We start from the raw sequence: 27,189 nt of genomic DNA on the forward strand, positions 1-27,189 counted from the left end.
CAATGCACCCTAGTATGCCATTAGCCTCCTTGGCTACAAGGGCATGCTGTTTACTTGTATCCAGCCTTTCATCTGTTATAACCCCTAGGTCCCTTTTCCACTGTACTGCTGCTTAGCCAGTCAGTCCCTGGCCTATAACAATGCTTGGGATTCTTCCGCCCCAGGTGCAGGACACTACATTTCTCCTTGCTGAACTGCATCAGATTTCTTTTGGCCCAATCTTCCAATTTATCCAGGTCACTCTGGATCCTATCTCTACCCTCCAGTGTATCTACCTCTCGCCCTAGCTTTGTGTCATCAGCAAACTTGCTGAGGGTGCAATCCAGTCCCTCATCTAGGTCACTAATAAAAATGTCGAACAATGCTGGCCCCAGAGTCAGGCCTTGCGGCACGCCACTTGAAACAGACTGCCATCCAGATACTGAGCCATTAACCACTATATGTTGGGCTCAACCATCAAGACAGCTTTCTATCAATCTTATAGTCCGAAAATCCAACCCATATTTCCTTAACTTACGAGCAAGCATGTTGCAGGAGACTATATCAAAAGCTTTGCTGAAGTCAAGTATATCACATCCACTGACTTCCCCATGTCCACAGAGCTTGTTACCTCTGAATATGATGAATATGTAGGTTTTTTTAAAAAAAAAAAAAAAAAAAGAGAGAATTGCTCAACCCTATATGCCTCTTCTGTATGACTGTCCTGCACTCTTCTGTGGTCTTGATGTACAGGATGCCCAGATGTAGGAAAAATTTGAGGCTTTGATTTAATGATTGGTTTCTACCTATATCTATCCCATGGAAGAACTTCTCTAGTTCAAATGCAGAATTGCTTATTTAGTTGACCAGCCTATCTCATAATAGTTCTGAAGTGTTCTTGATTAAGTGAAATATTGAACTCTACTATTGTGTTTTACTTTTCTATGTAGTGCTACATTTTAGTAGCAGGCCCCTTTAAATAAGCTTTAAGAAACTTAAAGGTAAAATTTCATTTAAAAAAAATCACACCTAAATATATACATACCTCCTGAAAGGTGGCTAGCCATTTTTTCTCAATTGGAAGCCCTTGTGATATCAAGGGCTATTTCCTATGGCTTGGTTCTTGCTGCTTCTCAGTTACTGTAGAGTTCCTTTCAAAAAGCAGCGTGTCCAATGAGAGAATACCAAATAGCCCAGAGGTGCTCACATAAGATGTCACCAGATATGAATGCCCATTCTACTTGATTTGGAGCAAGGATTTGAGCTTGGTGCCTCTTGTTCCAGAGGAGTTCCCTAAATGTTGGGTTACAGCATCACTCTCTCCCTGGACCAGCGAAATACTGTGTATCATGCATTATTTCAGAAAATTATTAAACTTTCATATCTGGCATTCTATTATCCAGAACTCTCAAATAACCAGTCTTTTAACTAAAGTAAACTTTACTTATGCTTTTCCATAAGTAGAGTATAGTGAAAGTAAATACAGCAAATACAGTAACTTTAGTGTACAGTACTCCTGTTAAAGTACTCTGCATACAATTTTGTTTTTCTTAATATCTAATATTGGTTTTTCTTTAGTGTTTATGCGTTACTAGACATACTTCTCTATTATCCAGAATAGTTGCCTGTCTGAACCTTCCAGTCCTGGGACTGTTGGATATGAAAGAGTACTGTATAACTAAAAGAGAAATTGGAAATTAACTGGATGACCTAATGTCTTTTTAATACCCTACTAAAGAGAGCTTTTAGAAACCTAGTAATTGCCATATTAGACCAGACCAGTGGTGCAGTAGTGAGGCACGGGAACCGTCTAGAAACTGATTCTTAGATAGGTGTAAGAAACCCTGACAGGTAATCATGGGATAACTTTTCTCCTAACCCTAAATAGCTTTGGGTTTAAGCACTGAATTACCAGTGTTCTTAACCCTGCCCAAATCTTTGTTTACAATTAACTCTGGATAGAACTCTTGTCTTGTAAAGCTCTTGGTCCAAATTCTGTATGAATACTGCTGTATTTTGGAGGAGGGTGGAGAGGCGTTACCTCTGGGGATTACATATTAATATAGGCTTGCCAAAGAATGGGACTGACCATAAATACCTATAGACTTGTCAAATGTTGAAACATGTCACTCTTTCAATTTAATTTCATAACTCAGTTTCTCCTTGTTCTCCCCTTGGATTACCCTTAAACTTGCCTTTCGTTAATGTGTTACCATGAGCTTATGAATTGTTTCTTCTCTGTAGCTGTTACTTAAGCTATGGTACAGCTACTTAGTTCTTCTAACATTTTCCCATAAATCGGTCTCTCCAAACACTTGGTTTTATTTGTAGCAGTAGACAAAACCCCTTTATTCATATCTATTTCTCTTGACAAACTCATTCGGTCAGTGAGTCCAAAAGCACTGTCAAAGTGACTGTTGTCTGTATTTTGTGTTTGTTCTAAGGAGAAACTGTCATTTACGGTTAATATTGTAGATGGTTCATTCAGAGTTATGGCAACAATTGCAGCTAGCCCCAGGACAGTTCTGCCTCTTCAGATCTCTAAGGCAGCCACTTTGAATTTAACACATACTTTCAGAAATAGTGTAGCTTCAACCTTTGCATAATAGAAAATAAATTCTGTCCGCCTTCATTACAAGGACAGTGAGTGTCTAACTTTGTCCTTCTGACACGGAAGAGGGACAGGCGGTGGCAGGAGAGATTAGTAGTTTGACAACAGCTGTGTTTTGGCTATGCAGTTTAAATGTTCTTCTGGTCATATTGTTGAACAGACACTTGAAAATATTGTAGCAATGTATTTAGCCTTTTGCTCTAACTAAAGTGGATGAATTGCTCTAGTTAGAGATGTTTCAGTGGTATCCATTATTAACTTATCTGAAGCACGTGTAACCTAGTTAATGGGCATATAAAACTATTGAACACTTCTGGGGTTTTTTGTAACCTAGAGATTAAAAATTGTCTGCTAATTACTAGAAATGTAGAATCCCTCACTTCCTAGAACTGTCAGTTAGCTAGGACCTGAATTCACTTCCTGCTTTAGGGAAGCACCATGGCCTACTGAACAGAAATCAAGAGGCTCCAGTCATAGCTCTGCCTGCAATATTGGCAGAGTCTTTTTGCCTGTCTTTGCTTCTGTTTCTACATCTGGGATACAGGGATTATTTTCACTTGTTAATTGTTTGGAGATCAACTCTAGTAGAGGTGCCACTTATCCAACTGGTCTTAATATCATTGAAAAGAATACATCAAAAAAATCTATTCATGCAGGGCAAAAATGTTAAAAAAGTAAGTTCCATAATACCTTTTGCTGTTGTGGAATTTTAAGATGCTTTTAATTACATCTCTAAAGCTGGAGGAAACTTCATAAAATGTTTATATTCCAAATGGAGTAACAGAGTAGTACTTCTGTGAAGGTTAATGGGTTGTCCTCAAATGTATGAGAGCATTCATGTCCTAGTAATTATTATGAAGCTTTAAATTTGCAAATTATAAGCTTTTAATGACTTTTTTCAAAATTACAGGATTATTATAATATCATTAAGAAACCCATGGACTTGAGCACAATTAAAAAGCGTTTGGAACATAATTATTACACAAAAGCTACAGACTGCATTGAAGACTTTAAAACTATGTTCACAAATTGCTATGTGTATAACAAGGTATGCAGAAACCTAAAAAGAAGGGGTTGTAACAAATGTATAGCATTCGGTAGGCCCATGCCCAATTCTGGAAGCATTAGTTATTGATGCGGTTTGTTTGCTTGTAACAGATGAGTAGCAGAATGTGTGTGTGTGTCTCTCTCTCTCTCTCTCTCTGTTTTCATGGAAAGCATTCATTTACACAGGCTGCTAGTATTTCTTTTAACTTACCAAAAAGCATCTAGTCAACCTCTAGCCAGCTGTATAATTCATGTAAGGAATAAATGTCCCAGACAAGGATTCTACGTATAAAACCATTACAACACTCCACAACATAGCCTCTGGACTTGTGCAGCAAATAGGTCTACAAGCTTAAAAGTTTGCTGAGAGAGAGAGAGAGACACACCCCTTCTGATCATCCTGACTCCTACAATCCATTCCTTCAGGAAACTGGCTGAATAGACAAGCTTTGCAATATATAATGACTGACGCAATAGTGCATGACAGATGAAAGGAACAAGCATCTTTTCAAATACTTATTTGAAACTACCAAGCATGGTTTTTGTTTTAATTCTTTGATCGCCCTACCCTCAGGAGATGAAGGATGCTAAGATGAACATTCTAAAACATGTCAATATAGGGATGAGATGGTTGTGGAAGTATAGAAGGAAATAATAAAGGTTGTGGGGCATACACAAGCTGTTATGGAACTGGTGGGGTGTGTTTTGTAATAAGCCTTGAATTAGAAACCTACAGTCTGACTTCAGATTGCTAGTAAGTTTGTAATGCCTAATGCTACAGAACATTGGGTGTACTACAAAGCTACATGAATTTATTACTGAAGTATATTGCCTATGTTCTGTGACTTACAAACATATCTTGCAGCCAGGCGATGACATTGTTTTTATGGCAGAAGAGCTAGAAAAAGTATTTATGCAGAAAGTGGCACAAATGCCTTCTGAAGAGAAAACGGTGATTGTCAACAAAGGGAAGAGAAAAGGAAAGAAACAAGAAGGTAAAAACTAGACTGCATACAGTGTTAATATATTGACTTGCTAACAGTTCAAAGTCAATTTATAACTTTTTTGTGAACATCAAATGGGGAGGTTGATATTCTTGACACGTCTGTAGAATGACAAAAAAATTTTATGGTGACTGTAAGCAATCGACTACTTGGACTAAAACCTAATGCTACTAAATTTGGCTGTGGAGCAGTCAGGGTCAGGACTTTGTCACAAGATGACAGCTGCCACTTTATTCCTGGAATGCAAGAGACAGGCAAAAATATATCACTGCTTCAAGGCTTAAGCAGATTCAGTGTGCCAATAATACCCTCCCCAGCTCTAGCTAAATGAGTTTTTGGTAAGTTACCTTGTTCTCTGCATTGACAGTTACTAGTTACAGTAGTCCAGGTATAGGCAAAATTGTTTATCCTTCCTATGAAAGCTGCTCTGTAAAAGGAGCAGGTTTGCACTGCATTTGTTCCATCACTCACTCACTGTAGGCAAAATTGAATGTACTTCCAAGAAAAGAAGCTGAAGAGGTGGAATGCAAGCCTGTGCTTAGAACAAAGATGTGCGGGTCAGGAGCCTTCTGGCTTTCTATTTGTTATGAAATAACTGTGTATGACAGATAAAATAATGTAGCATTTGAAAATAAGATAATGTAGCCTTTGGGTATATGAATGGGAGCTTTGTAAAAGGAAATGTTTTATGGAAGGAATTCAAAAATTATTTTGAAATATTCAATTGGATTGAGTGGGTTGTCTACAGTAACAGCAGACTGGACTAGATGGAGGTAGGAGACTTCTATAAGAACATATAACTGGAATTGTTGGGACACCGAAGTATGCATCTCGGTGTAAAATGGTGGGTGTTTGTTTTTTTTTTTGTTTTTTTTGTTTTTTTTAAATAGGTGTTCAGCAGCCTGACACAGAAGCTTATACCACAAAGCAAAATCAACTTCAGAAGCATCTTGAAAGCACGGTTAAGCAGCCTCACGTGACGTCTCCATTACCACAGCAAGCTGTTCTAGCTCCTCTGTCAGTGACTCAATCAAATACTTTCATGGCAGCCACACTACCTATAACAAAAGTAAGTTGTCTTTTGGATACTGGCTACTGAATAAAAGTAGATATTGGTACATCCATTCATTGTATGGTGAGAAGCTGTAGCAGGTGTTTGACCACACTGGCCCTGCAAGAGTTAAAGGTAGCGCCAGAAGAAGCCAATAGGGAATAGGCCTGAGGAACAGCCAATCAGAGCTGAGCAAGCCCTGTGGAAAAAGAACCTGCAGTACTGGGGAGGGGGAGAGGTTGGCTCCCTGTACGGAACTCTGAGAAGGAGCTGGGCCCTAGCTGGGTAGTGATCTATCAGCACATGAAGAGTCCAGCACTGGACAGGGCCCTTAGGCAAAGGTAGGGCAGGTACTAGGGGCTACACCAGGGAAGTGGCACTGGAAGCCGGAAGAAGGTGAAAGGAGGCTGCCACTTAAAGGGCCCCAGGCAGCAGATGGGCTTGGAGAGCCCCTCTCCTTCCCATGCTTGCCAAGGAGGAGAGTGACCACGTGAGACTGCAGTTGGCCACTTCAGCAAGGGCCTAGACCAATGATTCCAGTGGACCACTGAGGTGAGTGATAGGGTAGTGGGCTGCTACTCCCCTGGAAGGCGGGAGAGACAAAGTGTAGCGCAGCCAGAGTGCAATGCACAGAAAGAGGATGTCTGATCCAGGGGGAGACATGGGCCCAGAAGTTAGGATGGTGAGACCCATCAGAACAGGATGCCCCACATGAGGATGGAGCTAATTCCCAGGAGTTAAGGGGCTGATGCCATGGGAGTGAGTCCACCCTGTCACTGGATTACAATGAACAAAATTAATGGAACACCTTTTTAAGGCAAGGCACTGTGAATGAACACGACCTACATTTTGTAAGATGCAAGATGAATTGTTTTTGATCTCTTAAATAAGTGACACAATGCTAATTACAGTATAAAGGACAGTGCTTGAATGAAAATTTAACATTATTGCATATATAATTCTTGTGTTTTGCTCAGATGAATTAGAGTACAATATACCCTTGAAATAGGCAAACTTGAAATTGCACAACTCGCATTAATGTGAGCTAAGTGTAACTCAGTCCTCACCACCTGCACATGATTCCAGCTCACCACCTACTGGAGGGTGGGCAGCTCCTCCCAGCTGCAACCAAGCCCCAGGCAAGTGGCAGCCATGGGTGCTCCCGGCCCTGGTTCAAACCCTCTGCGTGTGGCTCCAGTTCAACCTGCTGCAACCCACTGCCTGGCTTAACCCTTCCCAACTCCCCCCAAACCCGAGGACTTACTGTTCAAAAAGGAGCTCCAGGTGCTCGTGCTATTTCCCCAGTTGCAGAATGTGCATTCTGCCAGGGGAAAAAAGCAGCCCCCAAGGTATGCAAAATCTCAGTTACACAAGGGTGCGTGGGAATGTAACCCACACGTAAATCAAGGGATTACTCTGTTTTTCTCTTTAGAAAGATGGCTTGAGAGACAAGGTGGCTTCCCCTTATGGGGGCATGTTGTCTATGTAACTTCAAAATTAGATAGTCAAAAAAAAATGACTGTTTAATGTAAAGAAAGTCCATGATATGGTTAAAGTGCTCAGTCTTCAAAATAGCCAGACTATAAGGTAACCATTCTATTGTAGATTGAACTACTCTTTGTGAGTTACCAAAAACAATTGCTGCCCTCTAGATAAATGTGTGAAAACATGACTCTTTTGGTTAGATCAAATAGTTTCCTATTAAATAGCTTTGTTTCAACCATTCCGAAACATGCTCAAAACATGCATGCTCAGAGACGTTTCAGGAAAAAATAAAAATTAAGTGTCTGTCTGAGTTAATGGCAAGTATGTACATTGTATCGCTTCCAAACCAGAGGTAGCTCTCAAGTTTTGCTTAACGTTGTGCTACAAGTTTGCATTCATGGCCTCTAAGACTCAAATATGAGTGAAGCAATCTTTTCTGTTCACTGTTGGCTGTTCCTGTGTAAACTTCTAATCTAGTAACTTTGAGATCTTATCAAACTTGAAAGTGAGTGCAAGAAGTATTAAACGGTAGTACGCTTTCCTTTCATCTCTAAAGGAGAAAGCATTAAACTTTGGTGTTTGATTGTAATACTTAAATATAAAATTATGGAAACTCTTTCAGCACTTCCAGAGATAAAAATAGAGATGATCTTGTCTTTCCAAAAACAAGGTTCTCTTTTGCTGTTTATAATGGAATTGTGCATTCTTTCTTGAAATATTCTCAATTTTTTTAAAGGTTAAAAAGGGTGTAAAAAGGAAGGCTGATACTACTACAATATTCACAGCAAGCTGTGAATCTTCTCCCGCGCTTGATGAGCCAAAAGCTGCTAAAATATCATATAGAGGAGAAAGTGAATGTAGTGTACCAGAGGGTCATCCAAAGGAAGACTTACCTGATTCTCAACAGCCACCTGAAGCTGTCAAAAATGCTCAATTATCACAACAACTAAAGCATTGTAGTGAGATGCTTAAAGAAATGTTTTCAAAGAAACATGCATCATATGCTTGGCCTTTCTATAGATCTGTAGACATCACATCTTTAGGGCTCAGTAACCACCCTGATGCCATGAAATGCCCTATGGACCTTGGAACTATTAAGGTAAGGGGTTTTGACTAGATTCACAATACTGTGTTTTTTTTTTTTCTCATGTGGGGGATTTAGGGTCCTAAATATACCTTTTTAAACTGAACCTAAAAAGGTCATGATGATTGTGGGTTTTTTCTGCCTTAAAGAACATAGTCATAAAGACTACATATCCAGCAATATGTGTTGTATGGCTATATATTTCCAGTTATAGATTCTCTGGTGAAGACATTAACTTGCTTGTAGGGTAAGCTGAGCTCAAAAACTAGTAAGAGTGTTAAGTTACAGTTAAGCCTTTCACTCAAGCAAACGTCTGCTGGTGATGCAAGCTTTCCAAGTTTTTAAGCCTACTGGTTGTAAACCCATTGGGGCACATGTCAAAGTAGCCTTTTGGATAGCTTCTGTTTATATATAAAACAGGTGATGATACTGGGAAATTGTTAGAGACTTAAGCATCACTTTAGCTAATCAAGGCTCACACTCTCATGATGAAATCTGAATTCTCAGAGACCAAGATGTCTCAACTGTAAGTGCGCATAGTACGGCCAAAAAATAAGTCCTTTTAGACAGTGCAGTCATCAACTGAAAAAATGGATACAAATGTTGATTCCTAAAGCTCGCTTTCCTGACCTAACTTGAGTATCTAAGTGGTTTAAAAGTTTCCGAAGTGTTGAACCTACTGTCTGTCTGACTTCCTGACCCTGCCACTGTATTTGGTTCTTTTGCAAATTGGGCCAGTTGTTTAGGTAGCTAAATTAGGGTCTGGAAACTCCCTTAAATGCATATGTGTTTTTTGTTTTGTGTTTTTTTTTTTTTTTTTTAATTTGGTCTGTATTTCCAAAGTGTTTGTCATCTACTTGAGTTACAGTACAAACTACAGATTGTGCAGAAGCTATAACTGAACACTAGCTAAAGGTTTGTAGTAATGCAGCAGAAAACTTGACGCCTGTTAGTATACTAGCTTTAATGCAATCATATTGCTGACAGTTGATAGAATATTCTGTTGCAAATAAGCTAGACTGCATGGTACAGGTGGAACCTCTGTAGTCCAGCACCCTTTGGACTTGACTGGTGCTGAATGAGAGAATTCGCTGGACCATGAGAGGTCAATACTGTCTAGCAACATTTGCAATTCTTCCACTGCTTGATGGGCTCTTAGACGTGTAGCGGTAAATTACAGCTACATAGCAGCACAGAACACAGAGCCAGCACTGGTAGCTGTAAACAAACTTTGAGACTGGAGGAAATCTGGCTGCACCCATTATAAGTGGGTTGTCTGGCTAAATAAAATCATACTGGATTACAGATGTTGCCAGACAAGAGTACTGGATTAGAGAGGATCAACATATATATCCTCTGTCTTGCCATTGTGAATGATGGTTTTGGCATTTCTGCAGAAGGATAACCCTACTGCACCATATTTATTCTGATACTGAATTTTTTCTTTTTAATTCGGTGCTAAAGCCCAGGTACATTGTCTCTGTCTGTTCACTCATCCTTCATTAAACGAGTACTTTATTTACAAGTACTCACTTAATGAGGGATGCAGATACTTACCTTTGGTTTACTAGACAAGTGAACTCCACCCACCCCAGTATGAGCTTTGCCCTACTCCCACGTGGCTCCAACCAGCTGTACTCTGACACCCGCCCATTGCTCCAACCCATGGCAGCCTGACCACCGCCAGCCCTGTGGCCCCAGCCAGCAGCAGCCTTAACTCCCTGCAGACCAGCCCTGGCAGCCTGCCACCCCCCGCCCCATCCCCCACAGGCTGGCCCTGGCAGCCTGACCCAACCCGTGGCAGTCTTAACCCAGCTCTGGCCCTGTGGACTGGCCCTGGCCCCACTTCACCCCGCCACAGACCAGCCCCATGGCAGACTTAACCCCCCTGCAGACCTAACCCACCGCAGCTTGCCCCCGCCTCCACCACTGGCCACACACCCAACTTGCAGCAGCCTTAACACCCCCACCCGCCCCACGGACCCTACCCACCACCAGGTTTTAACCCTCCCTCCCATGGCCCCAAACTACCTCCAGCCCAAGGCTCTCTGAGCTTTCAAAAGCAGTGCCATGTGCTGCCACTCCCTTGCTAATCAGCAACTTTTACATGTAAGAGGGATACTAAATTCTCATTAAAATACAAGTTCTCGCCTATGAGCAGAAAGTTAGGAACCAATTGTGCTCAGAGCAAGGGGTGAGTGGTGTTTAAAATTACATAATCTACAATGCATCTTCATATTTCTGTTTCTTCCATAGAAGAAAATGGATAACTATGAATATAAAGATGCACAAGAATTTGCTGCGGATATTAGATTAATGTTTATGAATTGCTACAAGTTTAAATCTCCTGATGATGAAGTAGTTGCTATGGCAAGAAAACTGCAGGTGAGTGAACTTGTAAATGAAACTGTACCACCAAAGGTTCCCACGGTGTAGCTGTTCTGGTAATGGCACTTTAGAGAACTAGCTTCTGAGACAGAGAGAGAGGAGGAAATCATTGGTTGCTAGGTGGCTTCTGGCTGTGACCACTCCTATGACATCAAGTTCAGTAAAGGTATATTACAGGCTGTGAAACTTACTTTTCTTTAAAAGAGGTCCTAAAACTTTTTATTTGTACTTTAGGATATCTTTGAGATACAGTTTGCCAAAATTCCGGATGAACCTGTTGTAAGCAGACCACTGTCACAACCCAGACCAGAAACAGTAAGCACTTTCTCTAGTGAAGGCAGCAGTGATGACTCCTCTGAAGAAAGATCAGCTGAAGGTTCAGAAGAGGAAAGAGCAAGACGCTTTGCAAAACTTCAGGAGCAGGTAAGCAACAATGCTTTGTACAAAGTGCATGGCTATTATAGCCTTCAGTGGTGCTCATTCATGTGTATTCTAAGGCTGCTTCTACACGTGCCCCCTTCCATCGGAGATGGCACAGTAATGAGGCAATTTGAAGCAGGCTAATGAGGCATCCAATCTAGTTTTATGGGAGGAAAGGAATGTCAGAGTGGGGTGCTTATTTCGAAGCTGCCCCCATATATTCTGTCAATCTGCAATTTGAAGTCTGCACTTCGAAATTCGCGTGGCTGCGGATATGTTAATGAGGCACTGAATATGCATGTTAGCGCCTCATTAGCCTGCTTTGAATTGCCTCATTACCCTGCCACCTCTGACAGGAGGTGGCATGTGTAGAAGCAGCCTAAATCTAGACTCAAAAGCTGTCTTAAGGAGCTTTAAATGTGTATACAAAAGTGTGTGCTTTTTTGGACTGGTGCAGAATGACTTTCTGCAGTGGTAGCATACTGCACTGTGGTTACTTTGTGAGAGACAAGAGTTTCCCTAACAGTAGGCTTAACTTTCCCCATGCTGGCTTCAAAGCCTTCAGTAGGCAGATGCTGACTGATATCTGCTACCGTGTGTGTGTGTGGTGTGTTTTTTTTAATGCATTGGATAAAACCTACACCAATGCCTAAATCGAGTCGGTATTGCCTTGTTCTGAAGCCCCAATGCCACTGGGCTTTTTACACCTCTTAACCAGCTACGATGGCAGCCACTTAAAATTTAAGTCCACTTACTGTCTTGTTTTGCTTCCAATCTTACTGTGGCTCTAGCCTCAGAAGTAGCTATGTTAGTCTGTTTCTTCACAAAACAAAAAAGCAGTCCTGCCCCATTTCTTTGTGTTTTGTGGTTCTAGACTATAGCTGTTCCTTTTTTAACTGTGTCCTTCCCAGGACTCTCTTCTTTCATGAATACCCTTGCTGCCTTTGTCTTGTACATTCTCTCTAAAACTATTTCACTTTACAATTTATCACCACCCTATGTTAATTGCTTTCAGGAAACACTGACCTGGACTCTTAAATGCCTGACATAATAATGAAACTCCTAAACTGAGCTCAGTCCTATGAGCAATCTAGTTCTTTGTTTCTGTCTTTGAGTAATTCTGAAATGATCAAGAATAAGCTTGCTTTGTGGAAAGCGGACAAATAAGATTCTCAGCTATCTTAAAATATTGTGAACAAGACTGAAGTGTCTACTGTATCGCTATTGGGAATGCCTGAGAAACAACATCTCTAAGAATTGTGGAATACTGTTAAGATTGTAGGTCCAAATCCAAAAATGTATTGCAAATTGAAGGGAACAGAATTGACCTATGATAGTTTTCAACTTCTCATTTTCAGAGGTGGCTGCAAGCAGACCCATTTGCAATCTCCAAATCATAAGAATGAATAAGGCAGCTACATTACCGGTCATCTTGGTGGGCAAGAAAGCATCAGTGATGGGTTACTTATATATTAATACACTACTAAAACTCAACCCTTAACAAAACTCAGAGCAGCCATAGAAGTTCCAATCTATCTTCTGTTTTACTAGTGTTTATTGCAGTCCCTTTTATTAAGGCATCTTAACATATTCCATTCTTTTTAAGCTAAAGCTTATTCAATTTTTAACTAGCATAACCACTGCAAGGTTCTGTCAGGACAATTACTATTTGGTAGCACTGTTAGGATGCACAAATTCTGGCTGAAGTCCAGAGAAGACCTACAGAATCTAATGGAAGTGGATGGGTTTTAGCTCTAAACTTCAGTATGTCGAGTCACTTATGTGGAAAAGATGACTAATCGAACAGCATCAAGATGCGTGTTTTACTCCATTCAGCTGAAGGCAGGGGGGTTATTGTAACACTAGTTCACTGCAAAACAATTAAGCAGAAGTATCAAGCTATTGTATCTCCATTTAGACTGCCTATCCATCAGTCCTTAATCTGTGCAATGTGAACTATTCCTTTTTTATTTCATTTGGACAAAACACAAGCATTGTCTCTACAGGCGTTCTCTCGTTTCAGTTGATAATGTTGCAGCCAGAACTAACTAGACAATTATCTTAGAAAACCAGACAATAAGACTTCACACACTTAAGTTCTGTTTTTTTTGGAAGAGACTGCCCCTCATCCTGTCTAGACTGCCTTGGACAGAACCATCTCATAAGGAGGTGGGCAAGTGGTGCACTGGGACACTTGAGCCCCAAGCTCCTCATGCTAAAAGGAGCTTTGGGATGTTTCTGCAGGAAGACAATTTTTTTTCTTTGAAATCTCGGACAAGGATGCCAAGAGACCTCAGTATGAACCTGTTAGAAATGTTCTGCATTTTAATGCAAGCCCCCACTTTCCAATGTTCCCCTCATCCCATTTGTTCTACCTTCCAAAATCTTGGTGTACCACCAAGTAAACTCCCTGTCTGTTCCTGTCCACCTGCCAAGACTCTCCCATAGCCCCCCACCTTCCTTTTTCTCCCCCTCCCTCTAATGACTATCAAGATGCTAAGTTTCTTTCCTTCTTTTTCTGTTGACAGCTTAAAGCTATTCATCAGCAGTTGCGGGCTTTGGCCAAGACCTCCTTGCCCAAGTTGTGGAAGAAAAAAGGAAAATCTAAAAAGGGTAAAAGAAGCAAAGAAAAATCCAAACACAAATATGTGAATCACAAGAAGAAAAAGCTAAAGCAAAAAAGGAAATCCAAAAAAAACCTGTCTTTAAACCTGTAAGTGTGAGGGTTGTGTGGGTGACAAGTTTATTTTAAGCTGTTTGCAATGCAATAAACTCTCTTCTCTTTTTGTAGTCAGTCAAAGAAAACAAAGCAGCAAGTCTCATTGACACACAAGTCAGAAGAAGAGGATAGTGCCAAGCCTATGAATTATGATGAAAAAAGGCAGTTGAGTTTAGATATCAACAAACTTCCCGGAGATAAGCTTGGGAAAGTAGTACATATAATACAGTCGAGAGAGCCCTCCTTGAAAAATTCTAATCCTGATGAAATAGAAATAGACTTTGAAACTTTAAAAGCATCAACACTTAGAGAACTAGAGAAATATGTGATGGCTTGCTTAAGGAAAAGACCAAGAAAACATGGTGTGTATGAACTCTAGACTCTGTTTTAGCCAGATCTATTTTCAGTTTGGTTATAGCTCTTAATATTTCTCTCTCAAATTTCATGTGCAGCTAAGAAACCAGAGAAGTCAAAAGAAGAAATTAACTTTGAGAAAAAACAAGAGCTGGAAAGGAGGCTGCTGGACGTCAATGGGCAGTTGAACCCTAAAAAGCAGAACACCAAATGTAATATGTCTGTAGTGAGATTCCCTTCTCAGGGCTGTACTAGGATCAAACTGGTGGGATTTATACCATTTAGAATATTAGAGGGAAAAGAAGTTTCCAGCTATCTATCTTTTCTAACCTGTGAGACTTATGAATCCTTTCTTGTATTGACTAACACAATTGCTGTTCTGATGTAGTTGAGACTAATATTTTTCCTTCTGTCAAGACTACCTGTTAGAAAACTGTACAGGGTTATACAAAATATTAACAAAAGCTCTTGTGCCTCATGGGACTAGCACGTTCAAGCAATAAGGGGTGCCAGACATAGGAATTGCCAGTTGCACCAGACCTAAGGTTTGTGTTTGTGTGACATCCTGAGTCTGACAGTGTCTAAAGGAAATGCTTCAGAAAGTTTCACTTTACTAAGTCTGTGTCTACACTACAAGATAAAATTGCTATATAATGAATTCAAATACTTTATTCAAATTCATATCAAGATAGTGTCCACAAAGCTTCTTGAAATTCAAACCTCTGTGTCCCCATTACCCCATGTAAGTTTGACAGCATGAGAACTGCATGGGGAGTACCTACCCCACAGTGCCTTAGCCCTGGGTCTGTGTGGTTGTTTCACGTTTGGAATCCTAGAATTCGCTACATCACTAACCATGCCAAAAAAACAAAACAAAACTGGAGGTTGTGCCATCTCCTGCTGCAGCATTCTAGCACAAGCATGGATCCATGAACGCTCCAACTCCTAGCACAGATTGTTTCGGCAACCACAGCAGCTGTCATGCAATTTGTCCTTCAATTCCAAAGCTCAATGGTGCTTGTCTAACCTACGGGTGGTGGTGCTGCTGCTGCTGCTGATGACAAGGATGGTGTTTTGGAACAGCAGCTGTGTTCTTGGACTGCAATTGGCACAGTGCTGGTGGCTGCCATGAATGCATTAATGACAGTGGAGCAGCATTTTTTTTTTTTTTTGGACTCCAGAGACCAGCACGCACCGGTGGGATCACGTTATTTTGGAGTCCTGGGATGACCAGCAGCGGGTGCACAACTTCCGCATGCACAAGTCCACCTTTATGGAACTTTGATGTGCTGGTGCCCACCCTGAAGTGCAGCAACACCAAGATGAGGCAGGCCTTAACAGTACAGAACTGCGTGGCAAGTCCGCTGTGGTAGTTTGCAACCCCTGACCGTTACCATTCAGTGGCAAACCAGCTTGGGGTGGGCAGATCTACAGTGTGTGATGGAGGTGGCCCATGCAATCTGTTCTACTGGGGGACCCTGCTTTATCCTCTGTTTCCCTGCCAGATGAAACCCTACACAGGAGCCCTGGACCCCAGCAAGGAAACTTTTTTTAATTATGGATTGAGCAGGTGTAAAGTGATCATGGAATGCACCTTTAGAAGTTTGAAAGTGAGGTTCAGATGTTTGACCTGTTTGGATGTTGCTGAAGCTAGCATCCCCCCCCCCCCCATTACAATGTGCTATTTTTTTACAACATATGTGAATCAAGGCAGGCAACTTTCCCATCCATCTAGAATTCTGAAGCAGAGGCAATTGGTAGGGCTTCCTCACAGCCATCTACACTGCCATCCACCAGTAGTCATGCTCAGGCTGCAGCAATAAGGGATGTTTTAAACAGCTTTATGACCAATCTGTAACACGCATGGTACCTGTATATGTCTCCGCCAGAATGCGGAATAAATGCTCGAATGAATGAATGCTCTTTTTTTAGTGGGAGGGAGGCTAAGTTAATAAATAGAAGGTACTGAAGAGACAGCGCATGCATGTGCGCACACACCATTCCCTTAGCTGTGCGTCTGCTGCAGACATGGGAGGTGCACGGCCCAGCTGTGCCTTTAGCAGCCCTAACCCTCCCCACACTGCCCCTTCCCCCACTCCAACAGGACAAGAAATCCCATTGAGCTGAAAGGAATGACTTTATTTTGGGGGATAGGAAAGGTTTAAGTTGCCAGGAAAAGAACCCTTCTCAAGGGTGCTTGAATAGCCTTTTGCAGTGGGTCTTGGGGTGGGAGTGGCAGGGTAGCCTTGCCCTCCCTCTGGGGTGTGGGGGCCCTGACGATGGAGAGCGGGGGTACTCTTTCTCCACAGGGGACTTGGGCCAGTAGGTGTCGGATGATGCCCTGCTGGTTTGGGAGCCCCTGTGCAACTGAGGTAGGGAGTGCAGGATCTTGGCTTGCTCAGAAAGGGCCGTTACAAACTTTGCTGCAACCTCAGTGTGCTGTGCCATGGCCTCATTCATCTTTGACAATTGCTGTTGCTGCTACAGGTCAATCATTTGCTTGTTAAAGTTTACTTGACTCTGATGCCACTCAGCTGCACTGTGACATCACCTGAGCAGTGTCCTTTGTCAAGTTCTTGTGCTCTGCCTCAGTGTTTTGCATGTGCTGCAGGAGCATATCTTGTTTGCATTTCCTGTGTCTCCTGTCTTCTCTGCAACACTGTTTCTGGAAAATGAAGGTCAAAATTAAGATACAATTGACATAATGTGCTTTGAAGTGCAATGACTGGGTCTTTCTGTGTATTATCAGTGAAAGTATACTTTTGCAGGACACAAGGGTTAAGGATGGGACAGTAAGTGTCCATTTCACAATACCTCAGTTGCCATCACTTCTTCAGCACATTGCTCTGTGGACAGGGTAAGTTATAAGCAACTGTCCTACTTTGGTGGGAATGGGAAGGTCTGCAAAGCAGGGGCAGCTGCCGGGGTCCTAGCCAGGTGTCCTGTGGCAGTGACAAATGGATGGCTGCCTGTGGGAATTCGAAGCACAATAAAATGTAAAAAGGAAAAAATTGAGAGGCTGCATGTAGAGGGACATGAGAGGAAAAGCACAGCAGAGGAATACCCCATGTGGTGCAGGGGGATTGCAGAGAACTGAAAATAAATGGTGCTTGGTAAGGAAGGAACAGGGGAGGGGAAAAACTCAGCAGAGCGCAGCAGCAGCAGCATGGTGTGGGGGATGGTGGTGTATAAAATTAAAATAAATGCTGGTTGGAAAGGGATGTGGAGGGGAACCCCCCCCACACAGCTCGCAAACTGCATTGTGGGGTGGGGAATGGAGCACCTGCTGGTTTCTGCAGGCCAATATAAAGGCAGGAAGCATGTTGGGGGGTGGGTGTCTGCTAAGTGAATTCCCATGCTTCTGCAGGTTACCAGAGAAGGCCTCACCCTCCTAAAACAAATAGACATGGGGGGAGAGAAGAGCTGCTCCTGGTGTGTGACCAAAAGACTGGCAAATTCTCTAAAATGCTTGGTGGTGCCATGATGCTAGGTGGCTAATCTGGTTGCTTGGCATGACAAGGTGTCCTACCATGGAAGCTGAAACAAGTCAGGCCTGCCCAAGAACCTTGTGGAAAAAAAATACAAGTGTGTCTGGATGAGGGCTTTGAGGAGATCTCCAAAAAGGAGCAGTGTTCCATCCCCAGAAACATTAACATGCTGTTCTGAGGGGCACCAGCATCTCAGCTAGCAAACCTGTACTTATGCAAAATCCTAAAGCTATACCCACCCCAACATGCTTCTAGCAGGCAGAGTAAAGACTCACCTGAAAGGCTTGCTCCAGAGGGCTCAGGGACTGACATGGAGGTGACCAGCATGAAGGGGACCAGTTCCAGGTCTCTGAAGAGCTCTGGGCTGTCTGGAACTACTTCCTCTGTGCCATGCTCATTGCTCCCTTCTTCCTCTCTGTTGCCCTGTTCCTCCAGGCCACACTGCTGCTCTGGGCTCACCTGGAACTCCACACCAAAGCCTCCACAACTGTTGTAATTCAGTCCAGGCTCAATGGTGAGGTCATTCCCCATCAGCATGTGCAGCTGTTGATAATAGTGGCAGGTCTGTGGAGCCACCCCTGACTGCGGGTTAGCTTCCTGGACTTTTTGATAAGCCTGATGTAGTTATTTAACCTTCACCCAGCACTGTATAGAGTCTCAGCAGTAACCTTGGGCTGCCATCTTGTGCGCCATCTGATCGTAGATGGCTGCATTTCTCTTGGCCATGGCAAGTCTCTTTGCCACCGATTGGTCTCCCCAAATGACAGCGAGATCCAGAATCTCCTGGAGGGCCCATGCTGGGGCTCTCTTGGAAGCCAGAGAAGTGCTAATCGGATCCCTGCCCTGAGTGCTCACAATTGCAGTACCGGCATACTGATAAAGTGCGATGGCTACCAATGCAGTGTGACGCAAAAGGATTTTTTTCGTAATGGATGCCCTTCTTTGTAGGGCTGAGTTACTAAATTCCAATTAAAATTTAAATTCAAATTCAATCCAAACTTTGTGGGCTTACTTTGACCTTCTTCCTGCACTCCTGACAGCAGCGCACAATGAAGCAGACGTACTTGGAAGGTCAAGGTGTAGCTTTGTGGGATGCATGTGGGACGCTTCTGGAGGCTAGCAAATTCAAATTAAGGACATGGTGCTTCCACACTAGTCTTGATTTGAGACTTTTAAATTCAAGATAGATGCTATAGCTGTTCAATAATATCAGTATTCTGTAATCTCCATTATGGCTCAATAAATTGAGTTAACAGTGCGTGAAGACAACCTTGTTTTAATATTGAGCTAAAGTCTTGAAATTCAATTTTTATCTTGTAGTGCAGATGCAGTCTAAGTTCCTCTTTCAAATCCTATCATATTGCGGCGGTATGCATATCAGACTCATTCTCCTCCTCCTCCATTTCTTCTTTCACATGGTAAAGACATTGCCAAATGCCTGCAAAAAGTGTGCAGTTAAAAACGGTCCTTAAGAAATATCTTGCTTATTGCACCTAGCAGTCTCAGCAGTGGAGCTGAGGGAGAACATAAGGCTCTCTTGAACTCCAGTATCGACAGATTAAAATTCAACAGTAAATCTGTATTGAAGGCTTCATACTTCTAGAATGCATATGATAAGAGCTTATCTACACTTAGAGCTCTGTAGTGCCCTTGCTATAGTAGTCTACGAAGGCACTACCTGAGCTGAAAGAACTTCTCCAATTGGCCTAGTGAGTTTCCACCTCTTGGATGTGGAGTCCATCAGTGGGGGAGAACTTCCCATTGACATAGTGCTGCCTAAGCCAGGAGTTAGGTTGGTGTATCTGACTTGGTGTTTCCACTCACATGAGGGATGCAGCTATACTGATGTAAGTTGGTAGCGTAGGAGCTGAAGAATCTGCATCCATGCCAGGCTCTCCAGCATTCGGTGCTGGATTCTGTTTGTATTTATGCTTTGATCCCTACTAAGCTATATGAATTATGAAGATCATGACAAGATCCATTCAGGCATTTGCTACCTTGGTACATTAAGGCTTTTAAAAAAACAAAACAAAAAAAAAAAAACCTCCTATTGGCAGTTCTGCACGGAAGATGAGCACTCTAAATATTCAGCAAAGTACATTTCAAGGTATGTGTCAAACTCTTGCTTTAGCTCTGTCCGAGAGAGAGAGAGAGAGAGAGAGAGAGAGAGAGAGAGTGTGTGTGTGTGTGGCAGGGGGGCACCTGTTGATGATAAACCTATCAACTCTTACTCAGGTGTCCTAGTATCATGGTGAAGACAGTGCTGCTTCTTGCTAGTTGTGAGGCATTAGCCTAGCATAACCCATGTAGGATTTTTTTCACACACCTATACCATTAGGTATACACTGGTCTTGCTATACCCCCACCTTCCACACCTTCAGTGTGTGGTCTAAGTAGACCTAACTTCCCTAGTGGAGTCAGGTGATACCTACTCTAATCTAATAAATTCTCTATCATGCCTTGCCTTGAGGTGGATCACGGGGAAGTCTGGGTCTTGTCTCCAACAGGGAGACAAAGCTGATGTCTTGCACATGACAGCAATTTAAAGTGATTATCGAATAAGAACTAAGGCTTGATTTTACTTAGCTCTCAAGTTTGTTCTAAATCTCAATCCCCCAGAATTTTGTAAGGGAAGACTGCACAGTAGAAAATCAGTCCATGCACTGAATCCCATATGGTGAAAAAATGAAACTGAACTCTTTGGGGGAGGAGAAGGAATCATGCATTATCTCTGATTGTGAACTTATTTAAGTAGCCCTTATTGATTCTGGGAGAAGGAAAAGATCCTATCTACATTCACTTTGGGAAGTACAACATATTTCTGGTTTCCTTCCTGATTTAAAGCTGGAGGAAAGAACTGAATAAATAAGAATTCTGTTCTAGATAATGCTTTTTTTAGCAACACTCCCATAATTTTAGATGTGCTCACTGCATAGACTTGTGGAAGAAAGAACAAATATCTGAACTGGAACTGTTGTTTGTCTGGCTGTTTAATTCTGTCTCTTGATGAGATTCCTGTCCAGGAACTGCCACCATTGCAAATTTAGGAACATCTGAATTGCTATACCAGACTGGACTAGTGGTCAGTCAAAACCAGTATCCTATTACCGGTAGGCTCCAGTTCCAAATGTTTCAGTGAGAGATGCAATCTTCATAATAGAAATATTTGCTCTTCCTCCTTTCTCTCCCCCACCTGTCTCCTGCCTGCATCTTGGGGATATCTTCATGCTTTTGCTTATATCTTGTTCTGTGTGAGTGTGCATGTATGGTACGTAGGTATATTTCTTTCCCCAGATCTGGTACTAATGGTTCCATACCTGGCAGGTAGCTGCAGCTTGCTTAAGTTAGCTATCTGAAGCTCTAGTCTGCAAAAACAAAGGCTGTGAAACACTCTCCAAGTCTTAAATCTCCTCTGAGTTAAATTGTTCATCTTCAGGGTAGCAGAAATTGCTGGTTTTGGTCTTAAAGGACTAAGCGTTAGAACACCCCTTCCCACAAGGGGTCAGGCTGTCCAAAGCAATGTCCAGTACATGTTGCCCTCCTTGTGAGAAGTGGGATGCATTTAGCAAAGGTAGTCCTGGCAGTCACACAGCTGGCATGCAGGCCTGAGTATGGCTTTATGAATCTTAACACTTTATAGTCCTCAGACTTCCAGTACTTTGTGTTTTAACTTCTTTTTCTCTTTTTGCAGCTGAAGATAAAGTTGGACCAAAGGTCATTGGCAGACCAACCCGACTGAGTGAGAGTAGCCCCAGCAGCTCCACCTCGGACTCTGGAGGCGGCAGCAGTAGCAGTAGCACTAGCAGTGATTCTAGCTCCTCAGATACCAGTGACTCTGAATCAGGTCAGAGAACTTCATTGTATAACATGTTGTCTCCTCCCAATTATAGTCCTGATGCTTCAGGTTTTATAAGGAAGTGTCAGTTGGCAAACTTCTCTGCCTACTGACTGGCTAGATGTGCCATTGTCTGAATGCTGTGAAGTAGAAATACCTGGAACTTTTACAGATAAACTTCTTTAGGAAAAAAAAAACAACACACTAAAACTGGATGACTAACACTTTGGTTCTAGAAGTTATCTATATTGGAGATTGTTACAACTATATGCTAGGTTACTTAAAGCAATTAGGTTATTAAAAGCATGCTTTTATCTCATTCATATTTGTCTAAAAAGGGCATTGCACAAGTATGTGGATTAGAATTACTACCCTGAAGACTACAGACATACTTCATTTGTATGTAGCCCTAGCACATGATAGCAAAACTATTTCTAAGAAACAGAAAAAATTGATATGGAGGGATAAGGGCAGGTATAGAACCTAAAACTCTTACTGACAGCATTTCTAATGAATTTACTTCAAGCTGACTGTTTTTCCAAAATATTAGGCCAGAATTACTTGAAGCTTTTTTTTATATTGCTCCATTCTGAAATCAATTCAAAATTCCAAGGTTGGATTAAAAAAGCCCCAGACTACTGCGAGTTTGTGACTGCCTTTTGCCTACTGTAACTCATTAAATCCCTGTCTCTGGGGAAGCAGGGGGATGAGACGTGTATTATTCATATGAACTTTTAAAACTGTTCAGGATAAATTGTATATCATGGGGCTGTTTCAAACTCAAAAGCATAGCTCAATGCCCATAGCTCATACTGACAGAAGATGGTGGGTTAAATAGCTTACCATAACTCATTTTTTAACTTTCTCTTAGACTGTCACTATGGGCCCTGGGACAAGGTGGGAGGGTGGCTGACCTGCTCCCTCACAGCCATATACAGCAACATTTCAAAGGGGCCCTTTGAAAGCTAGACCCAGGGGCAACTGCTACCTTTGTGCCCGCCTCCCACATCGGCTGACCAGCCCTCTGCACACTGACTTTTGGGAACCTAACTTAAACTTGTTAAGACTGATGCATAAATCTTGCATAAAATTCTCTCCCCTTGCAGTTCACTGAACAATCAATGATGACTGATATCAACTGTTGAACGCTCAATATTGTCTGTGTTTAAGCCAAAACATCAAATTCAGAATTTTTGAAACTTCCTGGGCTTTTCCTAACTATGCTAGCTGCCTTGAAAATGGATATGCTTAAAAGGATTTTTTTCTCTTATTGCTGGAATTAGTTTTTATGAATGGTGTAGTATTTCAGGGTGTCTATCTACCTTCAAAATACAGTGTGCTCATCTCAAGGTGATACTGTCTTAGTGAAATTCCCAGACCAAATAGTTGTGGTATTTGTCTTGCCCCTAAAACTTTAAGTTTAGGAATTTTGTTTTTCTGAACTATGTCTGTCACTACTTCAAATGTCTAACTATTTCACATCTACTTAACAGCCCCCTCTTACCTACCCCCCAGCCCAAAGAAAAAAGCTAGGTGCTGGGATAGCACCAGGTGGCAATGCCAGTTATTTGAGAGTACTGGTTGGTTGACTGAATATCAGTTAAAACAGAGTACTGTAGAAATACAGGTGTATTTCACTTAACAGAATTAAAAATATTGTTCCTGGCTTTTAGTATAGGTGTTTTCAATCAATGGCAGCATATTACATATTTAATCAGTTTTAATGTCGTGTGTGTTCATCCATCACTTCAACTGAAATAATATGAATGTAGTTAATGAATATTCTAAGGGAAAGTCCAGACTTGGAGCTGGAGATGTCATGTCTAGCTCAAGGAGACATACCTGTACTAGCTCTGAACTCATGTACTAAATACAGAGTACACCTGTGGTAGCAGGAATGAAAATATATGCCCTGACTGTATGGACGAGTAGTCTTGGATGGGTATGTACTTGAGGCTGCCAGTGGTCTAGGGCTGCTTTGTTATGTTGGGGGCTGTTCCAGACACTGGAGAATGCCAGGATACCACAGCCTTATTCCTCCTTAGGCTGAGCTGCACACTAAATCCCACCCCTAGTCTGTGGTTGTTTTTTTTTTGTTGTGTAAGTTGCAATGACAACTAGGGTGTAGATCCTACCAGGATCATCTTCGTCTGCAGCTGCTGGGGTTGGCCGCAGCCACTCCATGGATTGTGAGGAGAAAGCGATCTCTCCTGAGCCCCTGCATGGGGCCAGGGCTCAGGGGGAGCTTAGCCTCACTGCACTGTCAGCACCAGCTGTGGGTGGGGGCAGCTAAGACTGACTTACTTCAATCTGCACCACTCCCAGAAATGATTGGCATATCCCTGCAGCCCCTTTGGGCGGTCCATGCACCGACTGTGTCCAGAGTACTGACTCTGTAGCTTCCTACTGACTGGGCGCTGTGAGGGTGATGCCTGCATGCAGCAGTGTGGGGAAACTACGTGGCTCACCTACCCTGGAGCTGCTGCTCGAAGTGCACCAGTCACTTTTGGGGCTGCCATAGAGAAGTGTTGATCCCCACACTCTCTCCTGCACCCCTTCCCATGCCCTTCACCAGCCTGGGGAAAGTGAGTGAGGGTGGGGGTGAGCAAGTGACTAAGGGAGGAGAGAGAGTGAACAGAGGCCCATGTATGGTCTGAGGGAAGGTGTGGTGTCTAGGGCAGGGCAAGGGTCTTTGGGTTTGTGTGATCAGGCAGTTAGCAACCCTACCATGTGGGCACGTGGAAGCCCTGGCCATGCTAGTAGAGCTCACCACATAGTGCAATAGGCAGTTCACCAGCCGCGCAGGTGCAGCATTGCTTAAAAGTCTGGCAGACTGTGTCTCTGGGCAGAGCTTGTGCATGCATGGAGGGGACATTGTTCTGCCTTTGGGTCCAGAATTGCTGCCCGCAAGCTTGCTACTGCGACACTGATCAAAAATGTCCTAATGAGCGTCATTTGACAGATGTGATTACCTGAATTTCTCACTTTTGTTTTCTGATTACAGACATAGGCTCAAAGCCAAATGGAACAAGACAAAATGGCCTGGCTTCATCTAAAGAGCAAGTGGAGGTAAATTCCCCTTTGTCTTGTTAGAATGCATACAACTTTACATTTAGATTAAAAGCTTTGTCATTTTGCTGATTAGTATTGCTTGCTTGAAATCACTGAAGCAGCTTTTGTTCTCAGCTGTTTGCTACAATCTTGAACATTTAGGTCTAATTTGGTTGACCTGACTCAAAAGGAGGAATAAAGTTTTACTGCAGGAGTTCAGAGTTAAACATCCTTGCTGAAAGCTATCCCAACTAGTGGGGTGGGAGCATTACCCAAGCATTTGGGGACCAGACTAGGTGGAGAAATAACAGGGGCTGGGGAGAAGTGTGGAGGCAACTCTTACATGGTAACGGTTAACAAGGTTTTATTTATTAAGTGTGCTTAATGTGTAAAAGGTGAAACTGTCAAAGTGAATCAACCCTAATAAACCATGGTAAGCTACATACAACTTGCACAAATTTTCAAGTAAAATATTAGGTCAGATATAGTGACAGATGTGGGAAGTATTTGATATTTACAGCTAACATGAACAATGAGCAAAATTTTAAGGCTACTTCCTCTAACATGACCCTAAATGTATAGTATCAAAGAGTTAGCCGTGTTAGTCTGTAGCTTTGAGAACAAGGAGAAGTCTTGTGGCACCTTACAGACTAACAGATATTTTGGAGCATAATCTTTCGTGGGCGAAGACCTGCTTCATCAGATGAATGAAAGCCCACGAAAGCTTATGCTCCAAAATGTGTTAGTCTATAAGGTGCCATAAGACTTCTCATTGTTCCTAAATGTATAGAACACTTTAGATCTCTTTTCTGCTTACTCCACTCTGAATATCCATTTTATAAACTAGTGCAACTGCTTGTCCATGACACGCTCATTGCCCATACTCTTCCCACAATATTTATTCTGTCAGATCCCAAACAGGGGTGGGGACACAAGGAAAGTTGGCAGCTTGGACTCTTCCCTCCACCCCCACCCCCTATAAAAGAGTGTGAGAAGTGCTCCTCTACTTCAAATGTACTGCCCTTCCTTTCAGAACAGAATGCTTAGCCACATAGCCAGTTAAATTTGCCATCTTATTTTTCTATCTTCATTCCACTGCTGTTTTTCACCATCCATTATAGATGGATTATGCAAGACCTTTTCTTGGAATGTATCTTACAATCTAGCTCTGATCATGCAAAGACTTAAGCACATACTGAGCACTGTGAGTAGCCTTTGCAAGACAGAGGCTCAAATGCCTCCACAGGGATGGATGTATTCTCAGCCTCTCCTTGGGAAAACTAAGACTTTATCAAAGGCTACCTCTTTGTCAAGCTGGGCCTTGAATTAATTTGGCTTCATGTCTCTCTACAACTTCCTGCATAGTGTGCTTGGCAACTGAGTCTGAATATAATGTATTTACCAAAGGATCTCCCAGACAGCAGGAGTTAATGCCACTTCAGTTTAAATTATGCATCGCTGTGAATTTAAATGGGTATAATTTTCTATTTCCAAACATATAGAATTCCCAGAAGTGCTTAAATGTTAGTGACAACAGATCTGTGCTGCATTTAAGTAGAGTAAATCACTTTCAAATGCTTAGGTGGAATGGTGAAGAACTGAACAGATAGAGTTAACTTGATCAATGAAAGGGAAATATATAAAAATTACATTTCAAATTTTCCTGCAGCAAATACCATTGCCTTTATCAAAGACATCCTGCAATGCTGTTCCTGAAGTGCAGACCTCATTTTCTTTTACTAGTAACTTGCAAAATCAAAGACCATCAGAAACACAGCCTTCTCATAAAGTACTACGGTGGCCTCAGCTTTTGCAAGATAGTCCACTTAATCTACCAGAACAAAGTATGTTCTCTCCTTCAGGTAAAATCTTCACAGCAGAAAATGAAATAGCTGTTCTTGATATGAAACTGTCATAGCATGGGAAGAGAACTGTCTTGTCTAGAAAACTCCTGTTTTGGAGTTTGCTGGAAGGTGGGAAGGTAGACGTGTTAGGTTAGACACCCTGCAATAGCTTCCCTTTGTAATGATGAGCATCATTCCTTCTGTGTCATGGTGGTCAAGCAATCAAATCTAGGTTGCTGAAATGCAGTCTACCAACACTTCAGATACTGCAGTTTCAGTAAGGGTCACTTTACTACTCACAAACAGCAAATAGAAAAGACTAATTGGACTATTAGAAGCAGTGGGGCCAAGGGGCACTGGGGGCAAAGGTGTGGGGGAGCCTGGCTCCATTCCCCCAAAGGGCTGGAGCCTCAGGTAGGAGGGGTGGGGCCAAGGGCAGTCGGCCTTTAGCACTGCACAGAGCATAGTTCTGTCCCCCCTTGCCCATCCCGAGACATTAAAGGCCACGTGGATCGACACTCCCACAGTGTTTTCAAAGGGGCCTGGAGCTCCCAGTCCCTGCTACTGTGGCAATGGTGGCAGCCAGGAGTCCTGGGCCCCTTTGAAACGCCGGGCTCCTGTGCATTTGCTTCCACTCTCCTCTTACTCCCATCTGTCAGCAGGCCTGATTTAAAAAGTGCCTCAACTGGGCTAAACCTGAGCTCAGAGGAAAGCGTATTGAAGCTCTTACCTTAATGCTATCTTGCAAATATTTAATGACCTCCCCAACAGACTCAAAATTCTTCATCCTTTCTCAACTCTGGTATAAAACTGAATGCTCTGCTCATCA

General features: G+C 42.4%; 1 protein-coding gene and 1 long non-coding RNA gene across 2 annotated transcripts in view; one reads left to right on the forward strand and one right to left on the reverse strand.

The window, feature by feature from the left end:
- The first annotated feature begins 4,643 nt into the window (after positions 1–4,643).
- BRDT (bromodomain testis associated) overlaps positions 4,644–27,189 on the forward strand; it is a 45,567-nt gene continuing 23,021 nt past the window's right edge. The window contains exons 1-10 of the mRNA XM_075003429.1: positions 4,644–4,979; positions 5,532–5,710; positions 7,914–8,276; positions 10,518–10,646; positions 10,884–11,072; positions 13,598–13,782; positions 13,861–14,150; positions 14,241–14,354; positions 21,322–21,474; positions 24,470–24,534. Of these exons, the coding sequence (XP_074859530.1) occupies positions 5,684–5,710; positions 7,914–8,276; positions 10,518–10,646; positions 10,884–11,072; positions 13,598–13,782; positions 13,861–14,150; positions 14,241–14,354; positions 21,322–21,474; positions 24,470–24,534 (1,515 nt within the window). The 5' untranslated portion in view covers positions 4,644–4,979; positions 5,532–5,683. The remainder of the gene's footprint in view (positions 4,980–5,531; positions 5,711–7,913; positions 8,277–10,517; positions 10,647–10,883; positions 11,073–13,597; positions 13,783–13,860; positions 14,151–14,240; positions 14,355–21,321; positions 21,475–24,469; positions 24,535–27,189) is intronic.
- Positions 14,550–27,189, reverse strand: part of LOC142018014 (uncharacterized) — a 37,205-nt gene continuing 24,565 nt past the window's right edge. Inside the window, exons 2-3 of the long non-coding RNA XR_012646650.1 lie at positions 17,906–19,068; positions 14,550–16,807 (exon numbers count right to left, since the gene is read on the reverse strand). This is a non-coding gene — a long non-coding RNA (uncharacterized LOC142018014). The remainder of the gene's footprint in view (positions 16,808–17,905; positions 19,069–27,189) is intronic.

The sequence above is a fragment of the Carettochelys insculpta genome, chromosome 9, assembly GCF_033958435.1.
Source record: "Carettochelys insculpta isolate YL-2023 chromosome 9, ASM3395843v1, whole genome shotgun sequence".
NCBI lineage: Eukaryota > Metazoa > Chordata > Testudines > Carettochelyidae > Carettochelys > Carettochelys insculpta.